At 41.6% G+C, this 18,279-nt stretch overlaps 1 protein-coding gene across 2 annotated transcripts; it reads left to right on the forward strand.

Annotated features, from left to right (window-relative positions):
* The first annotated feature begins 4,364 nt into the window (after nt 1-4,364).
* ms4a17a.17 (membrane-spanning 4-domains, subfamily A, member 17A.17) lies at nt 4,365-15,709 on the forward strand. Of its 2 annotated transcripts, none has more exon segments than NM_001089456.1 (8): nt 4,365-4,398; nt 5,681-5,882; nt 6,217-6,327; nt 9,737-9,805; nt 11,816-11,959; nt 14,287-14,400; nt 14,690-14,761; nt 14,915-15,709. In NM_001089456.1, coding segments are annotated over 7 exon segments (882 nt in total). In that variant the 5' UTR covers nt 4,365-4,398; nt 5,681-5,699; the 3' UTR covers nt 15,104-15,709.
* The last annotated feature ends 2,570 nt before the right edge of the window (nt 15,710-18,279 follow it).

Below are 18,279 nucleotides of genomic sequence, written 5' to 3' on the forward strand. Positions count from 1 at the left end.
TCTTCTTCTTCTTTGCTGTTTTATGGCAGTCGGCAACCAACTTTTGGTGCATTACCGCCACCTACTGTACTGGAGTGTGAGCCTGAGTTTTTCACCTCAAAAAAAATAAATAATTTTTTCCTATTAACATTTACCTACATCTTTATTCTTTTAAATCCTGTTAATTAATCCTGTTTTCCTTAGATATTTCACTAAACTTTCATTGTTATCGTTTCCAAGTATAATTTTTACGCTGATTTCTGAAAAGTTTTGTTTTATAATTTCTTTCTTTAATATTTCTCTTTCTATTATGAATTTCTTGCAGCAACATAAAACATGTTCAACTGATTCCTCCTCCTGACAATTATCACACAATCCAGTTGGATGTTTTCCTATTAAATGTAATGTTTTCTTTAAGCCTGTGTGTTTCAGTATCTCCTCTTGTCAGCTTCCTGTTTTCTGAGTGACGTGTGCAAAGGCTGAAGCAGACTAGAGTTAATATAATAAGATGTCCACTAGGTGTCAGTGTTTGACATATTTTCATTTATACTCTTAAAAACTGCATGTATACTAAATGCCCGTGCTAATACTGTTCCATGGCAGAAGCTCTCTTTCCCCTCTCTCTTCAGCTCTTTTTCTCCTGCTCTACCAAATCCTTGGTCCAGACTTCCTGCATCACCCTGACCGGCACCCAGTAGGTTTGATGAATGGAGAGACAAGGTGCCCAGCAGCTGTGATATCTGGTCTGCTGGGGTGGAAATGGGCTGGAGTCACGCCCGCAGGTAGTAACCTTTACAGTCCCCTCCTTCTCTCCATCCCAATCTGGTGTTGTACTGGTGGTCTCTAAGTCTCACGTTTACACTGTCAGGTCTTGATGCCCAACTCTGATTTGTTGCCTGTATCTGATTTGTTTGCCTGTTTGTTTACACGTTCTTTTAACTGTGACCCATATCTTTTTCTTGTGTTTACACTTGCTATACCAGGGGTGTCCAAACTTTTTGGGCCGAGGGCCAGATGCAAAAAAAAAAAAAACGTCCCGGGCCAAATTTTACATGCATCACACAGACACGCATATATATATATATATATATATATATATATATATATATATATATATATATATATATATATATATATATATATATATTTATATGATTTTCCACACATTTCTAAACATAATAGTGTTAATAACTCATTTCTAATAACTGATTTATTTTATCTTTGTCATGATGACAGTAAATAATATTAGACTAGATATTCTTCAAGACACTTCTATACAGCTTAAAGTGACATTTAAAGGCTTAACTAGGGTAATTAGGTTAAATAGTCAAGTTAAGGTAATTAGGCAAGTTATTTTATAACAATGGTTGGTTCTGAAGACTTAAGGGGCTAATAATTGACCTTAAAATGGTTCATAAAAAATTAGAAACTGCTTTAATTCTAGCCGAAATAAAACAAATAAGACTTTCTCCAGAAGAAAAAATATTATCAGACATACTGTGAAAATGTCCTTGCTCTGTTTAACATAATTTGGGAAATATTTAACAAAGAAGGAATAAATCAAAGAGGGGCTAATAATTCTGACTTCAACTGTGTGTAGATAGATAGATAGATAGATAGATAGATAGATAGATAGATAGATAGATAGATAGATAGATAGATAGATAGGTAGATAGATCATAACAAGAACTGCTGCTTAATTGAATGCATGTGATAGCGACACCCGGTGGTTATTTATTGAATTACGTTCCTTTTTGTATAGCTGGCCAGATTCTATTGAAATTTATAAAAAGCCTCGTGGGCCGCCACAAAACTGATCGCGGGCCGCAGATGACTCGCGGGCCGTAGTTTGAACACCCCTGTGCCATACAATTTACGATGGCGCCTATGCTTAAAGACGAGTTCTAGCCTCTGCGCCACACTAGCGACGATGGAAGAAACAGGTGAAGTTCGCCCAACTTTAAAATGACTTTGAGACGGAGGAGGAAGGAAAGGGCCGTCATCGCAGCGTGTGCCTATGGTTAATATACGTGTCCTCCACCAATTTAGATTTTGAAGCCCCTCCCACACTCGGTTTTAAGGGGAGGGGTACAAAAATAGAATTGGGATTGGGCCTTAAAATCAAGGTGATCCACAGGCAGGGGGTGTCACAACCCTGCTGAAAAATCCAGCTTAAACCAGCCTAGGCTGGTTGGCTGGTTTTAGCTTGTCAACCAGGCTGGTTTTAGAGGGGTTTTGGCCATTTCCAGGCTGGTTTCCGGCCATTTCCAGCCTGGTCTTAGCTGGTCAGGCTGGAAAATGACCAGCTAAAACCAGCTTGACCAGCCTGGTTTAAAGGGTCACGAAACACCAAAACACATTTTTTGAGCTGTTGACAGTGGTATATGTGTCCCACACGGCTAAAAACACTATTAGGACACCTATATTTCACTAAAAAGTGTAAATTGGTTGTTTTTGCGTTATTTCAAGCAAATTTGTACTTCCTGTTTGAAACGAATTTTTGAAGCTGCGTCACGGTCATGAGATAATAGCGTGTATTCCAGCGTGCAGACTGGACGTCTGTGCCAGAGTGTGTCTTATTACGTCTTACAGTGTGCTGCATTAATGCATGAGTAAGGCTTGGTTCAAACCAATCAGCGCGCTCTATTGTGCACCTTCATTAATATTCATTATTGTCACCGTGTTTACCCCACAAAGACGCCACGTTGTGTTGGCAAAACAAGCGTGAAGTGTTGCTTTTATAGTTTGCTGCTGTTAAGTTTTGTTTTCATTTTCTCTCTGTGAGAGCTCATCTGGATCACGTGTAGATTAACAGTGTACGCGACGCGCGACAACAATAACTTACGTGTCTAAGAAGGATTATTGTTTACCTGAGAGCTGTTCTCATCTGCAAACGCTAAAATCTGGATTTGCTTGTAGTATTCTCTTCATAAAGACGCGGCTCTAGTTGCTGGTGATTGTTCTGTCTCTACAGATTTGGTAAGTGAGCGACCAGTGCTCTTTGTTTATTCAGTTTGTTCGTATCGAATTAAGTTAACTATTGCACTGCGTGCAGAAATGTTAGCACCGCATTTTGTGACCGGAATAACACACGCGGCTTTCTGACGCTACCTGCTGTGTGCATCTAAGTTTCCGGGAAATGCAGAGTTTTTTTTTCTCTCATTTGCCGTGCGGTATCAAACATTGCATGAAAAATACAGGCTTGCAGCAGTTCCTCGAATCAAATATCTCGTTTGTCGCGAGAGACATGAATGAATTCCCTGAATGAAAGAGCCAAACTGCAGTTAAAGTCCAACATTTAATAATTTGGCAAATAATTCGACTACAGATGTCCATGTAGGTTAAACACCATCTCTTTCTCCTGTGTGTGTGGGTGTGTATTTTGACTCTGAAACTCGCGCGCGTGCACAAATAGACACTCCCACACCCTCCCACTTTAGTTCCTCCGACACTCCCCCCTAAACAGAGCTGGACACGCCCACTTTTCTGACTTTTTCCAAAGTAGAGGTGTGAAAACACCCTGCTGAAACGAGGGGGTTTCATGGCCCTTTAAGCTGGACATAGCTAGTTTGGCTGGTCATCTCCCAACCTGACCAGCTAAGACCAGGCTGGAAATGTCTGGAAACCAGCCTGGAAAAGGCCAAAACCCCTCTAAAACCAGCCTGGCTGACCAGCTAAAACCAGCCAACCAGCCTAGGCTGGTTTAAGCTGGATTTTTCAGCAGGGAAGGGGGATGTGGTCGAACCGCCCGCACAGAGGGATTGCATGTTAAAGGAGCTGAAAAGATAGACGTCTGAAAGATAGGTCGAATCAACTATCTTATTAACACCTGTCTGTCATTGCAGTAATTGGGAAAAAGAGGCTGTACTAAGGAGCTGCCAGAGGACCACGGATCGAGACAAGCCTGAGAAAGTGTATGCCACATTGAGAAACTTCAATAAAAAAAGTGTTTGCCTCACTTTTTTACCTTTCTTACCTCAGTCGCCTACGTTGCAATCTACCTCACCCACATGATTCGAACTTTGTTACATTCAGTTCATGCAGTTTTAATGTAAACATACATGTGAAATCAACAGGATCAATAAAACCATAAACCCCAATGGTCACGGCCTATGTGCTACACTAACAGATATGCCAAAGTGACCCTTTGCAGTTTCACCTGGTTACCAAACAGGGAGGCAGCTTACTTGTTATAACATAGATGCCTTTCTTAATACTTTTACTATTATTGACTTATGCTGTTTACTTTATTATGCCATGAAATGATGATCTTTGCCATCCATCATCACATGCTTCCTCTTACCTATCGGGAAACAATATGAGCAATTGCATATAAAACATAGACTTTGTGCCGGCGTGTCTCAGAAGCGCTAGCTGAACTGAGAGTGAAGTCCAGCTGAAGAGAGGATTCTGTTTCTGGTAAGACAATCTTTTATATACTTGGAGTACATATGACTACATTTATACACGTATCTGCTTTTGAATTATGTCTGTATTTAAAAAAAACACAATAGTTTATTTGGTAGTAAGTGGCTTAGTTAATGGCTTGTCAATCGTAAACAAACTGGGTTCATTTAAACTTGACCTGTCCAAACTCGGTCCTAAAGGTCGGTGTCCTGCAAAGTTTAGTTCTAACCTCAATCAGACACACCTGGGCTAGCTAATCAAACTCTTGCTAGGCTTCCTAGAATTATCCTTATGCTGTGTTCACACCAGATGCGGAACGCGCGGATAAAACGCGCTATTGGCGCGTAAATTGGCGTGTGAACATTTGAGTTTACTCGCTTCATTCGCGCGTCAAACCCCGCTTCATTCAGGCGTGAAATCCGCTTCATTCGCGCGTCAAATTCACTTCAGAACAGACGCGGATTCGCATGATGAGCAGGGCTTCTGTCTGCCCGGTGACTCTAGCTTCATAGCTAAATGGCTAACATGGTTTTTTTTGAAGAAAATAACAGTGTTTATGTGCTTTATGAAGACTGAAAAACAGCGTCGATACGTTTGAGTCCACAACATCCTTTCAGGGGTGCATCCAGCTCTTTGAACTCTTAAATTCCTCCAGAAACTGAACCTGTATGATGGAGACTTTCAGCGGTGCCTCTGACTGAGCCAAGCCCAGTTTGATGACTTGTTGTCGGTGTCTCCTGGAGGATTTTCCCCGGGACGTCATCAACAGGTTCTACGTCACAATCACACCCCCACAAGAGCAAGCTTCTGATTGGTTAATGCGGCGCAAATGTCCGCTGAAGTTCAGATTTTCGAACTCGAGAGATTCGCGCGAAATGCTTGTTAAGCGCGTCAAACGCGCAAAACGCCCAATTCGTCTCGTGCGTATCGCGCTATTCGCACCGCGCAATTCACGTCATTCGCTCCGCGCCATTCGTGCGTATCGTGCCGCAGGATGTCTATTCGCATGTTTGCATTGACTAAACATGTAAATCACTCGCGCTTGACGCGCGTTCCGTGTCTGGTATAAACGCAGCATTACAGGTGTGTTGAGGAAAGATGGAGCTAAAATCTGTTAAACTGTATATTGAGTTTTTAGTTCCTAACAGGGTTGATGACGATAAATCTATACCAGTGTCAATAATTACTATACCATAACTGCATTTATGAGTGTATTAAAAATAGTATATACTAAATTAATAAGATTTTTTAAATGTAAAAATTGTAAAATTTGATTTATCAGGATTTTGTACAGGTCATACTCTGAAACCAAAATGTCGACTGCCGGAGCCATGAATCCTTCAACGATCGTCATCCAGATTCAACCACCGACACAAACAGCACCGATTGTGACTGGGACCAGCTCTCCTGCGCCTGTTTACATACGGCGTGTAGCAAGAGTTTTACCTTGTCAAGGAATTAAGGCCTTTGTGAAAGGCCAACCAAAAGCCCTCGGGGTGAGAAATCTCTCTGGTATATAAAACAATTGATTTTGATGTCAGTATGAATTTTAGCACACAACATACACCATTTTAATGACCTTAATAGGTTATTATAAGTTTATTGGCTTGGTGCCTTCGCAATTGTACAGTCATCTGATAATGTTTATAATCCAGAAGATAAATTTAGATAATTACTTATTAGAATGTTTTAGGAGCAAACCACTAAAACGGCTGAAGTGCTGAGCAAATATTTACTGTCCACAAATCCATGTGTACAGTCATAGAACAGGAATTTACTGTAAAAAGAACATCTCGTCCATCTTACACTGTTCTCTCTTATTCCTCACAGACTGTCCAGATAATGATCGGTCTGTTTACTCTCCTGTTGGGAATCGCATCTACAATTGATGCAGCCTCCATCTTCGTCTTCAGTGGCGCTCCTTACTGGGGATCTGTCCTCGTAAGAAACAATCCCACAGCAGCGTTTTGCCATGGATAACACAAGCTACAGTGAATAATCAACCAGAATGCAAATTACTGTCACATTTACAGCCACTAAAGAGATATAACAACAAATAAAACACAGTCGCATGACACTCATTCGCAAAATCTAGACCGGGTGGCACGAAATGGAAAGTTAGTCAGCACTGCTTGATAATAACTCATTTAGAATTGAAAACAAAATAACGAATAACAATATTGTATTATAATACTCATTCATGATTGATTAGTCAAGAAATACATAATGTTTTGGCTAATAGACTATAGATTATTAGTGACTAATATTTGAGTTTAGTTTGGTTTAAACTTCCAGTAGTTTATGATATATGTTGTAATGGCATTAGGGGATCTACTTAAGAGACCAATCACTTCTGAGTAGTAAGAAAACAGACCTATGAATAAGACTCCATACATATGGGTTGTAATTCTGCCAGGAGAGACTACATCCTACCTAGGCACAACCCTACCTAGGGTTGGACGATGAAACTAAAACACTGGTTAATTTAGTGTCTGAGGTTTCAAGACTAAACTGGTGGCCAATCTTTGATTGATCGCACCTTCTACCAGTAAGAGAGTGTTAAAGTTTAATTAGCAGAGTAGTAGAACAGTTTTGCTTAAAATATTGCATTAAGGGTAACATATCAGAGTTCAAAAGAGGACAAATGTGCATTAAATGAGAATCTTTGTCCAAGACAGCAAGTCTTTGTGATGATCATGAGCCACGATGCCAAGAGTAATGTCAGCACACCACCAAGAAGAAGAACCCCATCCAACAAGTGTAACTGTGGACACTAGAGGAAGCTGTCTGAAAGGGAGGTCCAGGTGCAAACCCTGATTGTGTCCAAAAAAGAGTCCACCTCAGAACTGTTCATGAGGAGCTCCACTGGGTCAATATACATGGCTGGCAGCTATAGCCAAAGCTTTGCTCACTCGTGCCAAACATTGGTTTCAATTGGTTTCAAATCTTGGGCTAAGGACAATGTGATGCATGTATTGTTCTCTGATGAGTCCACCTTCACTGTTGTTTCCACATCCAGGAGAGTTAGTGTGGAGAAACCCCAAAGAAGCACACCACCCAGACTGTGAAGCATGGGGGCGGATCAGTGATGGTTCGGGCTGCAATATCATGGCATTCCCTAGGCTAAATATTTGTGTGAGATGAGCACATCAATGCCAAGGACTAAAAAACCAGTGGGCCTTGTGCACCCAATAGTTCAAACATTGTATCCTGGCGGTGCCATGTACCAGGATAATTACCAACCAATACACACAGCAAGACGGGTGACAGAATGGTGTGATTAACATGAAAATAAAGTCAAGCATTTCCCATGGCCTGCATAGTCACAAGATATAAATATTATTGAGCCACTTTGGAATGTTTTGGAGGACGTTTTCCTCCACCAGCATCACGTAGTGACCTGGTCACTATTCAGCAAGATGAATGGCTCAAAATCCCTCTGGCAACTGTGCAGGACTTTTATCTTGTCCTTCCCAAGAGGAATTGCTACTGTATTGGCCGCAAAAGCAGGCCATACACGTAACTAATGAATCCCTGTGGTGTAAAATCAGGCATTTCAGTTTCATTGTCCAGCCGCTGTACATGTGGGAGTAACATGTGGCCTGATTCTACCGGGAATGCTACACGTGAAAGTACACTACATATGTTATAACTAATAAGGATTGGACAGAGAAAGGACAGAGAGACAGAACTTTTATAAGTTTACTCTCAGGGAAATAGACCTGCTGTTAACCTTTCAGGGAATCATCCACATTGGGTGTCTAGACCAGTACAGGATTTAAACTAGAGGGCTTACAAGTCTTGGGACTGTTGTCAGAAATTCACAACTGAATTGCTAAAGGTGTTAATATGATGGGGGACTGACCAGAAGAGAAAAACTCTCACCTGTAGTCCCTGGTAAGCTGCAAGCGTCTCACTGAACCAAATGTCCTCACTAATTAGCCAACAATTATTGGAGGTTGTAGAATCTTATGGATGGGCTTCAACAAGCCTGCAATTCTACAGATATCTGCTAGAGAGGTGCCACAACACTTAAGTGAGCCCTTACTCCCACACCTTGCTGTGTATCTGGTAAGCCAAGGTGATGGCACCCACTATTGACTGAGCCAGCCCCTGTTTCTGTAGATCTTGAAGATTTCTGCCATCCCCCAGCTTGATGGAAGTGAGCAGTCCAGTGGCCCTTTTTAAGAGAGAGGATCTTAAACTCGCCTAGTGGCTTAAAGGGATCTATCTACATAGGGGTACAAGAGGAAGGGTTAAACTTGTGGTTCCTCTAAGGCAGGGATGGCCAACTTGGTTCTAGAGGGTTGGTGTCCTGCATATCTCCAACCCCAATTAGACACACTGGAATCAGTTAACCTAGCTCCTACTGGGTATACCAGAAACCTCTAGGCAGGTGTGTTGAAGCAAGTTGGAGCTAAGCTCTGCTGGACCCCAGGCCTCCAGACCCCTGCTCTAAGGAACCTGTTGAACTCATATGCTCCTTCTACACAGCACTCCAGACTTGGTGAGACTTACTTTTTAGGTTGGATTTCTTCTCCACCTCAAGTAAAGAGATGTTTCGTATAGGTTACTTGCTCGTTTACCAGCTGATTTGAAGCCCAAACTGGCTTGGGTGCTGTAGCACTACATGTCTATGATTCGACAACAAATCTCAAGACTAACGTGTAGGATAAGCCAGTCTTCAAGGTGAATGCAGATGCTCTTATCCCCTACTTTGGTTAACATGTGCAAAGACTGAGACAGTTCAAATGGGAAGACCTTTTACTGGAAGGCCAGACCGTTTTAAGGCATCCCTATAATTAACACCCACCAATTGTCAAATGCAAATAAATCTAAGCATTGGTGAGTATTTATGGCAGTGTCAGGTGCAAGTTGGCAGATTTTTTTATGGATTAAAAAGCAATATAGCAAATTTTTTAGAGTTTCACATGTTTAGTTTTACCATCTGAGTGGATCATGAAGCTTATTGGCCATTCATATTTGATCCACCTTCCCTACCTGTGTTTTCTAAGACCGTGCATTTATTAGAAAATGTAGACGCTTAAAGCTCAAATATGAAGCAGTCTATATCCAATTATTTTTAAGGACAAAAATGTCCCTGGACAGTGGGGACACATCAGATACCTCATTAGTAAATGGCCGTGTTGTGCAAAAATACGAACAATACACATAGATGAAATTCTGTGACTGTGTGACTAACTGACGTGAGACTGGATTGTAAGGATGCAAATTGCATTTAGTAGTTGAGAGAATGGTTCATGTGGCAGTAAAATGCTCATTCTGGTTGAATACCACTGGTATGTATTCCAATATAAGCTTTGATTTTTGCTCTTCTCTCTGTTCTCAGTACATTACTGCAGGCTCACTCGCCATTGATGCTGAAAACAAACGTAATTCACCAACCAATTTATGTTTGGTATGTACACAACACTTGTTCTTTTCATGGGTCTAAGCACTGGGCGCTTGCAATTGACTTGGTCTGTAAGGATATGTGCATACATTGGTGTATCGGAAACAGATATTGCTATTTGTAAGATCTAAAACTTAAAACTCCTTATATATTTAATAATAATAAAACTTATTTCAAACTCCGACTAGACTGTTGTTTAACTGAAATATAAATCCTAGAAGTTGTTCATTAATGAAAGAATTATGATGACATTGGTGAACTAAACATTCTAAAAACACACATCTTTCACAAATGTGACCTTGTGAAGGCAACACAATTCATTTTCAGCTTGACATCATTTACAGCATCATTTACAACTTGACATTTGCCAATAAAAAAATAGAATAACATATCTGTATACTAAGTCTAATGCTGTGTTCCCACCAGATGCGACAAGCGCTGATAAATCACGATATTTGCGCAATATTCAGCTTCAATCGTGGGTCAAATTCACCTCACAACAGACACGGCTTCGTGTGATAGGCAGAGCTTCTTGGATCTAACATGGATCTTAATGAGAGAATAGCTGTGTCTATGTGCTTTAGCAAGGCTAAAAAACAGCGTCGATTTGTTCACTAGATCCATTTAGAGGTGCACCCAGTTCTGTGAGTTCATCAACTCCTCCAGAAACTTAACCTGGAAGATGAGGCTTTCAGCGGTGCCTCTGACTGAGCCGACTCCAGTTTGATGAACTGTTGTCGGTGTCGGCAGGAGTATTTTTTCCCCTGGGACACCAACAACAGGCGCAACATCATAATCACACCCCCACAAGAGCAAGCTCCTGATTGGTTAATGTGGCTTGAATGTCAGATGAAGTTTAGATTTTATTACTCGATTGCGCAAAACGCTCAACTTGCACCGATTTGTTTGCGCAAATTGCATCATTCGCACGTATCGCGTTGCAGGATGTCTATTCGCATCTTTCCATTGACTTAATATGTAAATTACTTGGTTTCAGACAAGCCAACACAATCTCACGGCAATTCGTAACTTTTTCATTTGGGGCTAATTCGTACGATCGAATTTGTACATTTTAGTACGATTTGCTCATCCCCCAATGACGGTTGGGGTTAGGGGTGGGGTTAGGTGCCACGCCTCCTTTTTAAAATCGTACGATTTCATACGACTGAACTCGTACCAATTCGTACGCTTTCTCGTGAGATCAGGCTGGACAAGCTTAAAGAACTTTCAGTTTGATTAGGTGTTTAATTAGGGTTAAAGTTAAACTCTGCAGAGCTGCGGCTCTCCAGCAACTGTGGCGTAAGCCTCCTCAACTATAGCACACCTGCTCAATATTTTTATGGGAAAAGAGTTGATTTGCAATTCCTGTGTGCCCAGCTAGACCGATTTGTGCTGAAGCTCGAGGCATGTAAAGAACAGCGCCAATCTCATTGGCTGACCAGCTTTTTTTTAAAGCAGCGTGTCGAATCAATAAAATTAGCCTGAGGCGTTTATTTAAATGCCGATTTTATCCCTGGTTTTGCAAGCACACTCACATTAGCACCTTTTATTTAGTCACAAGGCATTAAACATCAGCAATAATCACTGACAATAAATGTCTCTGGGTTCTTGAGTTCAGATTAAAACTTTGAACAAAAGATTAATCAAAGCTACCTTAAAGGGTTAATTCGCCAAAAAATGAGAATTCTGTAGTTTATTACTCACTCTAATGTCATTCCAATCTCTCGAGACGGTCATTCATAATAGCAGAATTTAGTTTTTTCATCCTAACCAGTGGATGAGATCAAGTAAACAAAGTTTTTGTCCACATTTGCAAGCGAATGCAAAGGCTATGCAAGTAAATACAACATTTATCCTGATAATGTTTTCAGTTTTAGCATGAGCCTTTAGTGCTTGGACCTTATATTTAATTTATTTGTCAATTTTTTTTTTTAATCACTTTCCATATATTCTTCCAGCACAGTGAATTAGCGTGACATGTTGCCTAACTTTTCTGTTTTTGTGCCCTTACTGTAGGTGAAAGGGTCCCTTGGAATGAACATTTTCAGTGCTATAGTTGCAGGCACCGCCATTGTTATCATTTCAATGGATATGCTTACTGGACAATTCTACGGTTACTGCAGTGACTATTATTGTGCAGAAATGGAGTTGAAGTATACGGTATGTTATTTACACAATTACAGTAAGATCATTGTGTGATCCGGTACACTTATAAAGAACTGTCTAATGGTTTTCAGCGTTAATAAGTGCTGATCATTTACACTGGGTGAAAATATTGACGTTAAAAGTGCCATTGCAGTGTTGCCAGATTGGAAATGTCAAAGTATCGCATCAGAACCTCAAAATGATCGTATTTGGAGGTAAATTATTGTACACGAGTCAAACGGAGAGTATACAGCTATTACCTAGACCAGGGGTGGCCAACCCTGTTCCTGGAGATCTACCTTCCTGCAGATTTCAGTTGCAACCCATATCAAACACACCTGCCTGTAATTATCAAGTGCTGTTCAGGTCCTAATTAATTGATTCAGGTGTGTTTGATCAGGGTTTAAGCTGAACTCTTTGGCTGCGACCGAAACCGCCTATTACTCAGTAGGTACTGCATTTGAATTTAAACGTACTACTCGGCCGTTAGAAAAGTACGTTCTATACAGTATGAATGTGAAAAGTATGAATGGAATTCGGATGTACTACATCCGCCATTTTTTCATGGTCACGTGACCTACCTGCGTCAGTTGCGTCGCCTCGCTTCTATTCATGAATTCTCTCGCAGGGCATCATGGGATAATTCCTTTTGAGGTACAAATCGGATGCTGTCATGGACCGCAACATAGTGCTGGTTGGCTTGAAAGCAGTGCACCCTCCCGAATTTTGTACATACTCTGAGGTGTGCATAAGCCCATTCAGAGTATCTGTAATGAGCCGATTTCTTGGCTTTGTTTTGATGAGATTAACTTTACAATTTAAATAAGGGAGTTTGCCATTGATGTTCTCGTTTTTCCCTGTGGAAAAAGTGAAAAAAGAAAAAAAAACAGTGGAGAGTGATTGATTCCAAAAAAAGAACCAGAACTCCACAAATTTATGGTTGAGAAACCTTTGGATAAACCAGGTTCAGCTAGGGTGACCAGTTCTCCTATGGCCAAATATAAAGTGCAGAGCTGCAGTCTGTATTTCAGAGGCTTGATAACAATGTTTGTCAAGACTAGAGTAGGTCACCGGTGGGTGTTCAGAGTAGCTGACAGGACCAAAATGGAGACTTGTCTGTCACTGGGGCAGGAATCAGACTTACGCCCTATTCACACAGGGGCTTCAGCGTCAACGCTTGACTGAAGGCTGTCTGAAGTTGGGGCTGAAGCAATCGTCATAGAAGCGTCAGCCAATGAAATTAGTCAGCAATAGGCCACTGTCTGAGCTGGTGTGTTTGCATACAGCGATCTGATTGGCTGACGCTTCCGTCGGCGCTTGAAAAGTTGAGCTAGTCCCAACTTCTGCAGCGAGTAACGCTTCTAAAGCGGCGCCGACGGATCCACAATACAGTTCGGCAATGCCTGACATCACCCATTCAAAGTGAATGGGAAGCGTTGAAGCTGACGCCCTGTGTGAATGGGGCAATATGCTTTAAGTCAATGACAACTATAACAACAATCATCTCAGAATACAGCTGCATCCAAGATGTTGTGAACCTCCTGATAAGGAAAAACGGACAAACTAGCATTTGTGTAGATGCCATTGAATTTACAGTGTCTTTTCGGGAAGTGTTGCTGGCTCTGGTTGACCTGATCAATGCAGCCTAGCAATCCTCAAGTAGTTGATTTGGATTTGAAAATCCCATCTTTGTGTTAATGTTGGAGTTGGTGTTTTGTTCTGATTGGCCTTTGTTCTGTGAGAGAGCCCTGAGCTCATAAGATCCTTGATCCCAGGGCTCCCTCCCTCAAGGTGAGAGGGGAGTTTGAGCTCAGGTAGATCTGGAGAACTCCCCTGATGTAGTGGCTAATGAACAGATAGTGATTGCTCTTAACAGATACTAGGAGCATGTCTATGGTGCCGATTTGGATCAGTCAATTAACTTAGATTGCATGTTTTTGGACTGTGGGAGGAATTCGGGGGAAACCCATGTGAGCACGGGGAGAACGTGTAAACTCCACACAGAAATGTCGGCTGGCTTGGTAAGGACTACAACCAGTGATGTTCTTGCTGCAACAGTGATAACCAGTGGGCCACCCATCTAGGAAAGGAGGAGGAGCAGGGGTGGAAGGGGGGATTCTTCAAAACGAAGATGGCTGTGATATGGAACTTAGGAATTGTCGGATTGGTGAATAAAGAATTGGATAATGCGGGACCAGCCACAAGCAATCATAAACATGTGACCCCCTCGAAAGTAGTCCACAAATAAGCTTCACTTAGTTTCATCAGTATACCTAAAGGACCACAGATTCTTGACTTCTCATTGTTGTTATCTTGTATGCTCATGTTGAATGTTCTCTCAGACTCTCTTCACAGGAATCAATGTTGTATTGCTGCTGTTCACCATCCTTCAGTTCTTCATCTCCATCTCCCTCTCTGCTTTTGCCTGTAAAGTCAGTTGCTGCTGTAATCCCGAGGTGAGAAATACATCAGCTGAACCCATCAGATAAGTTTAGTCATAAAGGAAATCGTTAACATTGTTTATTTCCTATTTAAATAGCTTATTTACATTTGGGATAATGGAAGTAACAAGTCATACATATTGTGCCTTTATTGTTTTGCTGATTTGTAATCTGAAAGCTGTACTCCAACTGCCCACTGCTCCTGGTGTGTGTTGACTAGATGGGTTATGTCTAGAATAGGTCACCCTTGTTGTGCATTAATATCATGTAATAGTAAGAAGGCATTAAGCATCTTCTTCCACAGGTGCAGGTGCCAACTGTATCACAAGTTGTGTCTCCACGGCCCCATCATGTCCATGGTCTAAACACCTCAGGGGTAAGAACCACAGCTTAAATGGACTAAAATTGTACCCAATAAAAAATCCACAAGACAATTAACGTACTGTAAATGTGTGAGGAACAGTGGGGGAAGTGATTGTTTAGGAAGCAACCAATAAATGAAGCTCACTGTATACATTTTGTCCTGCAGATTGCTGTAGTCAGCAACCATTACGTTCAACAGCCTCCTGCAGAAAGTCTCCCACAGTACAGTGAACAGCCTCCTGCAGAAAGTCTCCTACAGTACAGTCAGCAGCCTCCTGCAGAAAGTCTCCTACAGTACAGTCAGCAGCCTGCTGCAGAGACTCCCCCCGTGTACACTGAACGTAAATTAATGTGAATCACAAAAGTGGCCAGAACTTTGGTTCTGCTTCTTTGACTTTGGATTTACTTATGATTTCTCACCTAGTATCCAGATAAATGCAGATTTTTGAAATCTTATAGACCACAGGTGTCAATTCCAGCTCCTGGAGGACCGCAGCTCTGCACAGTTTAGTTCCAACCCTGCTAAAACACACTTACCTGTAGTTTTCAAACAAGCCTGAAGGACTAGTTTGATCAGGTGTGTTTAATTAGGGTTATAGCTAAACTGTGCAGACCTGCGGCCCTCCAGGAACTGGAATTGACACCTGTGTTAAAGATGATGGAACAACACTTACTATCCTTCAGCTTGGTGCCTGATTTATCAGGGGTCACTACTGTGAAATGAAACACCAATTACTCTTGTATATGATTTATGCAGCTGATACACTTCCAGCTGCAACCTCACACGGGGAAACACCCATACACTCTCTCATTCACACATGCATTCATTCAGATGGAAGAACACATATTGGAGAAATCTATTAAATAATTAAAAGAGTATCTTTGAATACTCTTACTTACTGTATAATCTGTAAGATTGAAATATTTTTTAAGTTGGATCAATTAAAGCAGTTTTAAAAAATCTGTTTACCTTGTGATTTCCTTGCATTTCATTCCTATCATCTAGATGGAGTTAAAGACACTGTCATTCCACAAGGGGATGAGAGGGAATATTTATATTTTAACATGCACCGCAAACCCTGCAGTATTTACTATGATTTACTCTCGCACTTTGTTAATGTGGAAGACGACAGTTTAAACTGCTTATTCCTATCAAAAACTTCCAGCTTATCACACATGACATTAAATAAAGGATCATGCTTCAAAAAACAGAGTTTAAACTAATAATATCATGGCCTACCCTTCCACCCTTAAACCCATGGCTGAGGTGAGTCCCTTGAGCCTAATTATGGAACCCTCATCTACCCCCCTGGGTGCCCCACTGCCCAGGGTATATTTACAATGTGTGTGGGTTTACTGCTCTGGATTTGGATGGGTTAAATGCTGAGCCCAAATTGTGATGTGTCACCATACTTATATTGGTTTTCTTTACAAAACATGACTACACCCTGATACCCATGTTTGCACTTAGCTGGGGTTCGGGGCTAGTTCAGGGGTTCCTAGAAGTGTGCAGTCCTGCAGAGTTTTGATCACCATGTTTGTGCTGTTTTTTTTCTCGCTTATTGGAAGGTGATATGCAGTCAATCACACAGGAATGAACTTTATTGAACCTAAGGTTTGTTTTACAGTCAGAGTTAGGGATTCAAAATTGTATCCCTACTGAAAAAACAGCTTAAACAAGCCTAGGCTGGTTGGCTAGTTTTAGCTGGTCATTTTCCAGCCTGGCCAGCTAAAACTAGCTTGACCAGCCTGGTTTAAGCTGGGTTTTGGCTGGGCTCCCAGCCTGGCTAGGCTGTTCAAGCTGGTTTTAGCTGGACATCTTCCAGCCTGACCAGCTAAGACTAGTCTGGAAACCAGCCTGGAAGTGGCCAAAACCCCTCTAAAACCAGCCTGGTTGACCAGCCAACCAGCTTAGGCTGGTTTAAGCTGATTTTTTTTCAGCAGGGATGATGAATCTTCTGTTATATATTACAATGTTATGTTAAGAATAGGCAAAATAATTGTATCTAGATCCGGTTGCCCTAATGCAGCGGGTGACCAACTCCTTTCCTGGAGATCGACCTTCAGTTTCAACCCTTATCAAACACACCTGCCTGTAATTATCAAGTGCTGTCCATGTCCTAATAATTGGTTCAGGTGTGTTTGATCAGGGCTGGAGCTGAACTCTGTAGGAAGGTACAGTAGATCTACAAGAACAGGATTGAGCAATGTCATGAGTTCTGTTTTTGTTTTGCTCTTGCTCTCGAGTTACCGTGTGCTCCTGGCTGCAACATAGCTTCTGTACTTTGTCCTCATCCTCTTAGTCAGTGTTTTATGTACAGTTACTCCAAAGGGGGTCTGTGTTTGCCTCACTCCACCGGTACCTCTGCCAAGGCACATCCCTTGTCTACTTGAGGAAGGCTTTTGAATTCTGTTATTCTCCAGCCCTTGTGACGCCACTGAAGGCCATAGGTAATCTGAGCCTTTGCATTTGGATTCAGATTATTTGCACGACACCTAATTAGTTGCACTGTGTCTAATCTAGTTGCTCACTAATGACATCCTTGCTTAAAGTTGCCCAATGTACCATCACCGATGCTTTTGAGTGCTTTAGTCTCCTTCAGTCCCCATATAGGCATTTCTTCAGTGTCACCAACCACATCCATTGATTAGACTCTCCTCTTTCTCCTACCTGCTTTTCCAGAACATCAGCAAGTTTTCAGAATCCCAGGGCAGCTCTCGTGCATGTAATCCATGTGTAATGAATGATTGTGAAATAGGGAATTCAGGGATGAGATCTACTCCTCCTGACAGTGTTCAGCTGGCCAGCACTCCCTAAATAGTGGTCTGATTGGTCAATAGTTTCCAAACTGTAAAAATATATGTTCTCTTAGTCCATACATGTATAAATAAAGAGGTAAAACTGTCCATATAATCAGATCTTAGAAGGAAATATCATCCCTGGACCCCTTCACTGAATCGGTTAATGCTCTCCAAGTTGAGCTGTATATTGAAATGCAACCTACAGAATTCCCATCAGAGCTGTAAGGTGGCTTTATCTTGTTGCTAACTGGAAACAACGTTGATTAGGGTTCAATCCATATGAAGCCCCAACAATGAATGCTTTTCACAGCTGACCAACTATTCCATTTTCATCATGGATCCTCCAGGAACACGGAATACAACCTGCAGTCCGGTACACTGGTGGCAACTTGTGGGTGGAATGATTTGGTGCTACTGTGCACTTACCAACAAGGATTAAACACTGATGTGAGAGTCGCTACGGCCATCTAGGCCAACACCGTGGGCTGGAGGTCTTTCTCCAATGAACCACCCACATTTCCCAGCCCCCTGCCAGGTACCAGAAGCAGCTCACCAGTTAGCCTTGCCTGATATATGGGATCCTTGGATGAGTTTAGATAAACCCTCAGAGATGTAATTCGCTGGAGCTAACAATATACGAATCACTCTCAACCATCTTGTTGTGCTTTTACTATTTTATTGTCACACGCAAGCTTATTGTTAAGGAGCATCACCTGTTAGCACATCAGT

This window comes from Danio rerio, chromosome 4 (assembly GCF_049306965.1).
Source record: "Danio rerio strain Tuebingen ecotype United States chromosome 4, GRCz12tu, whole genome shotgun sequence".
NCBI lineage: Eukaryota > Metazoa > Chordata > Actinopteri > Cypriniformes > Danionidae > Danio > Danio rerio.

Excerpts from the sequence above, each read along its gene's own strand:
- ms4a17a.17 (XM_073945350.1), top strand. The coding sequence starts at position 5,700 with ATGTCGACTGCCGGAGCCATGAATCCTTCAACGATCGTCATCCAGATT. Across the intron at positions 14,401-14,689 it reads GTTGCTGCTGTAATCCCGAG|GTGCAGGTGCCAACTGTATC; the intron begins GTGAGAAATACA and ends CTTCTTCCACAG. Across the intron at positions 14,762-14,914 it reads ATGGTCTAAACACCTCAGGG|ATTGCTGTAGTCAGCAACCA; the intron begins GTAAGAACCACA and ends TTTGTCCTGCAG.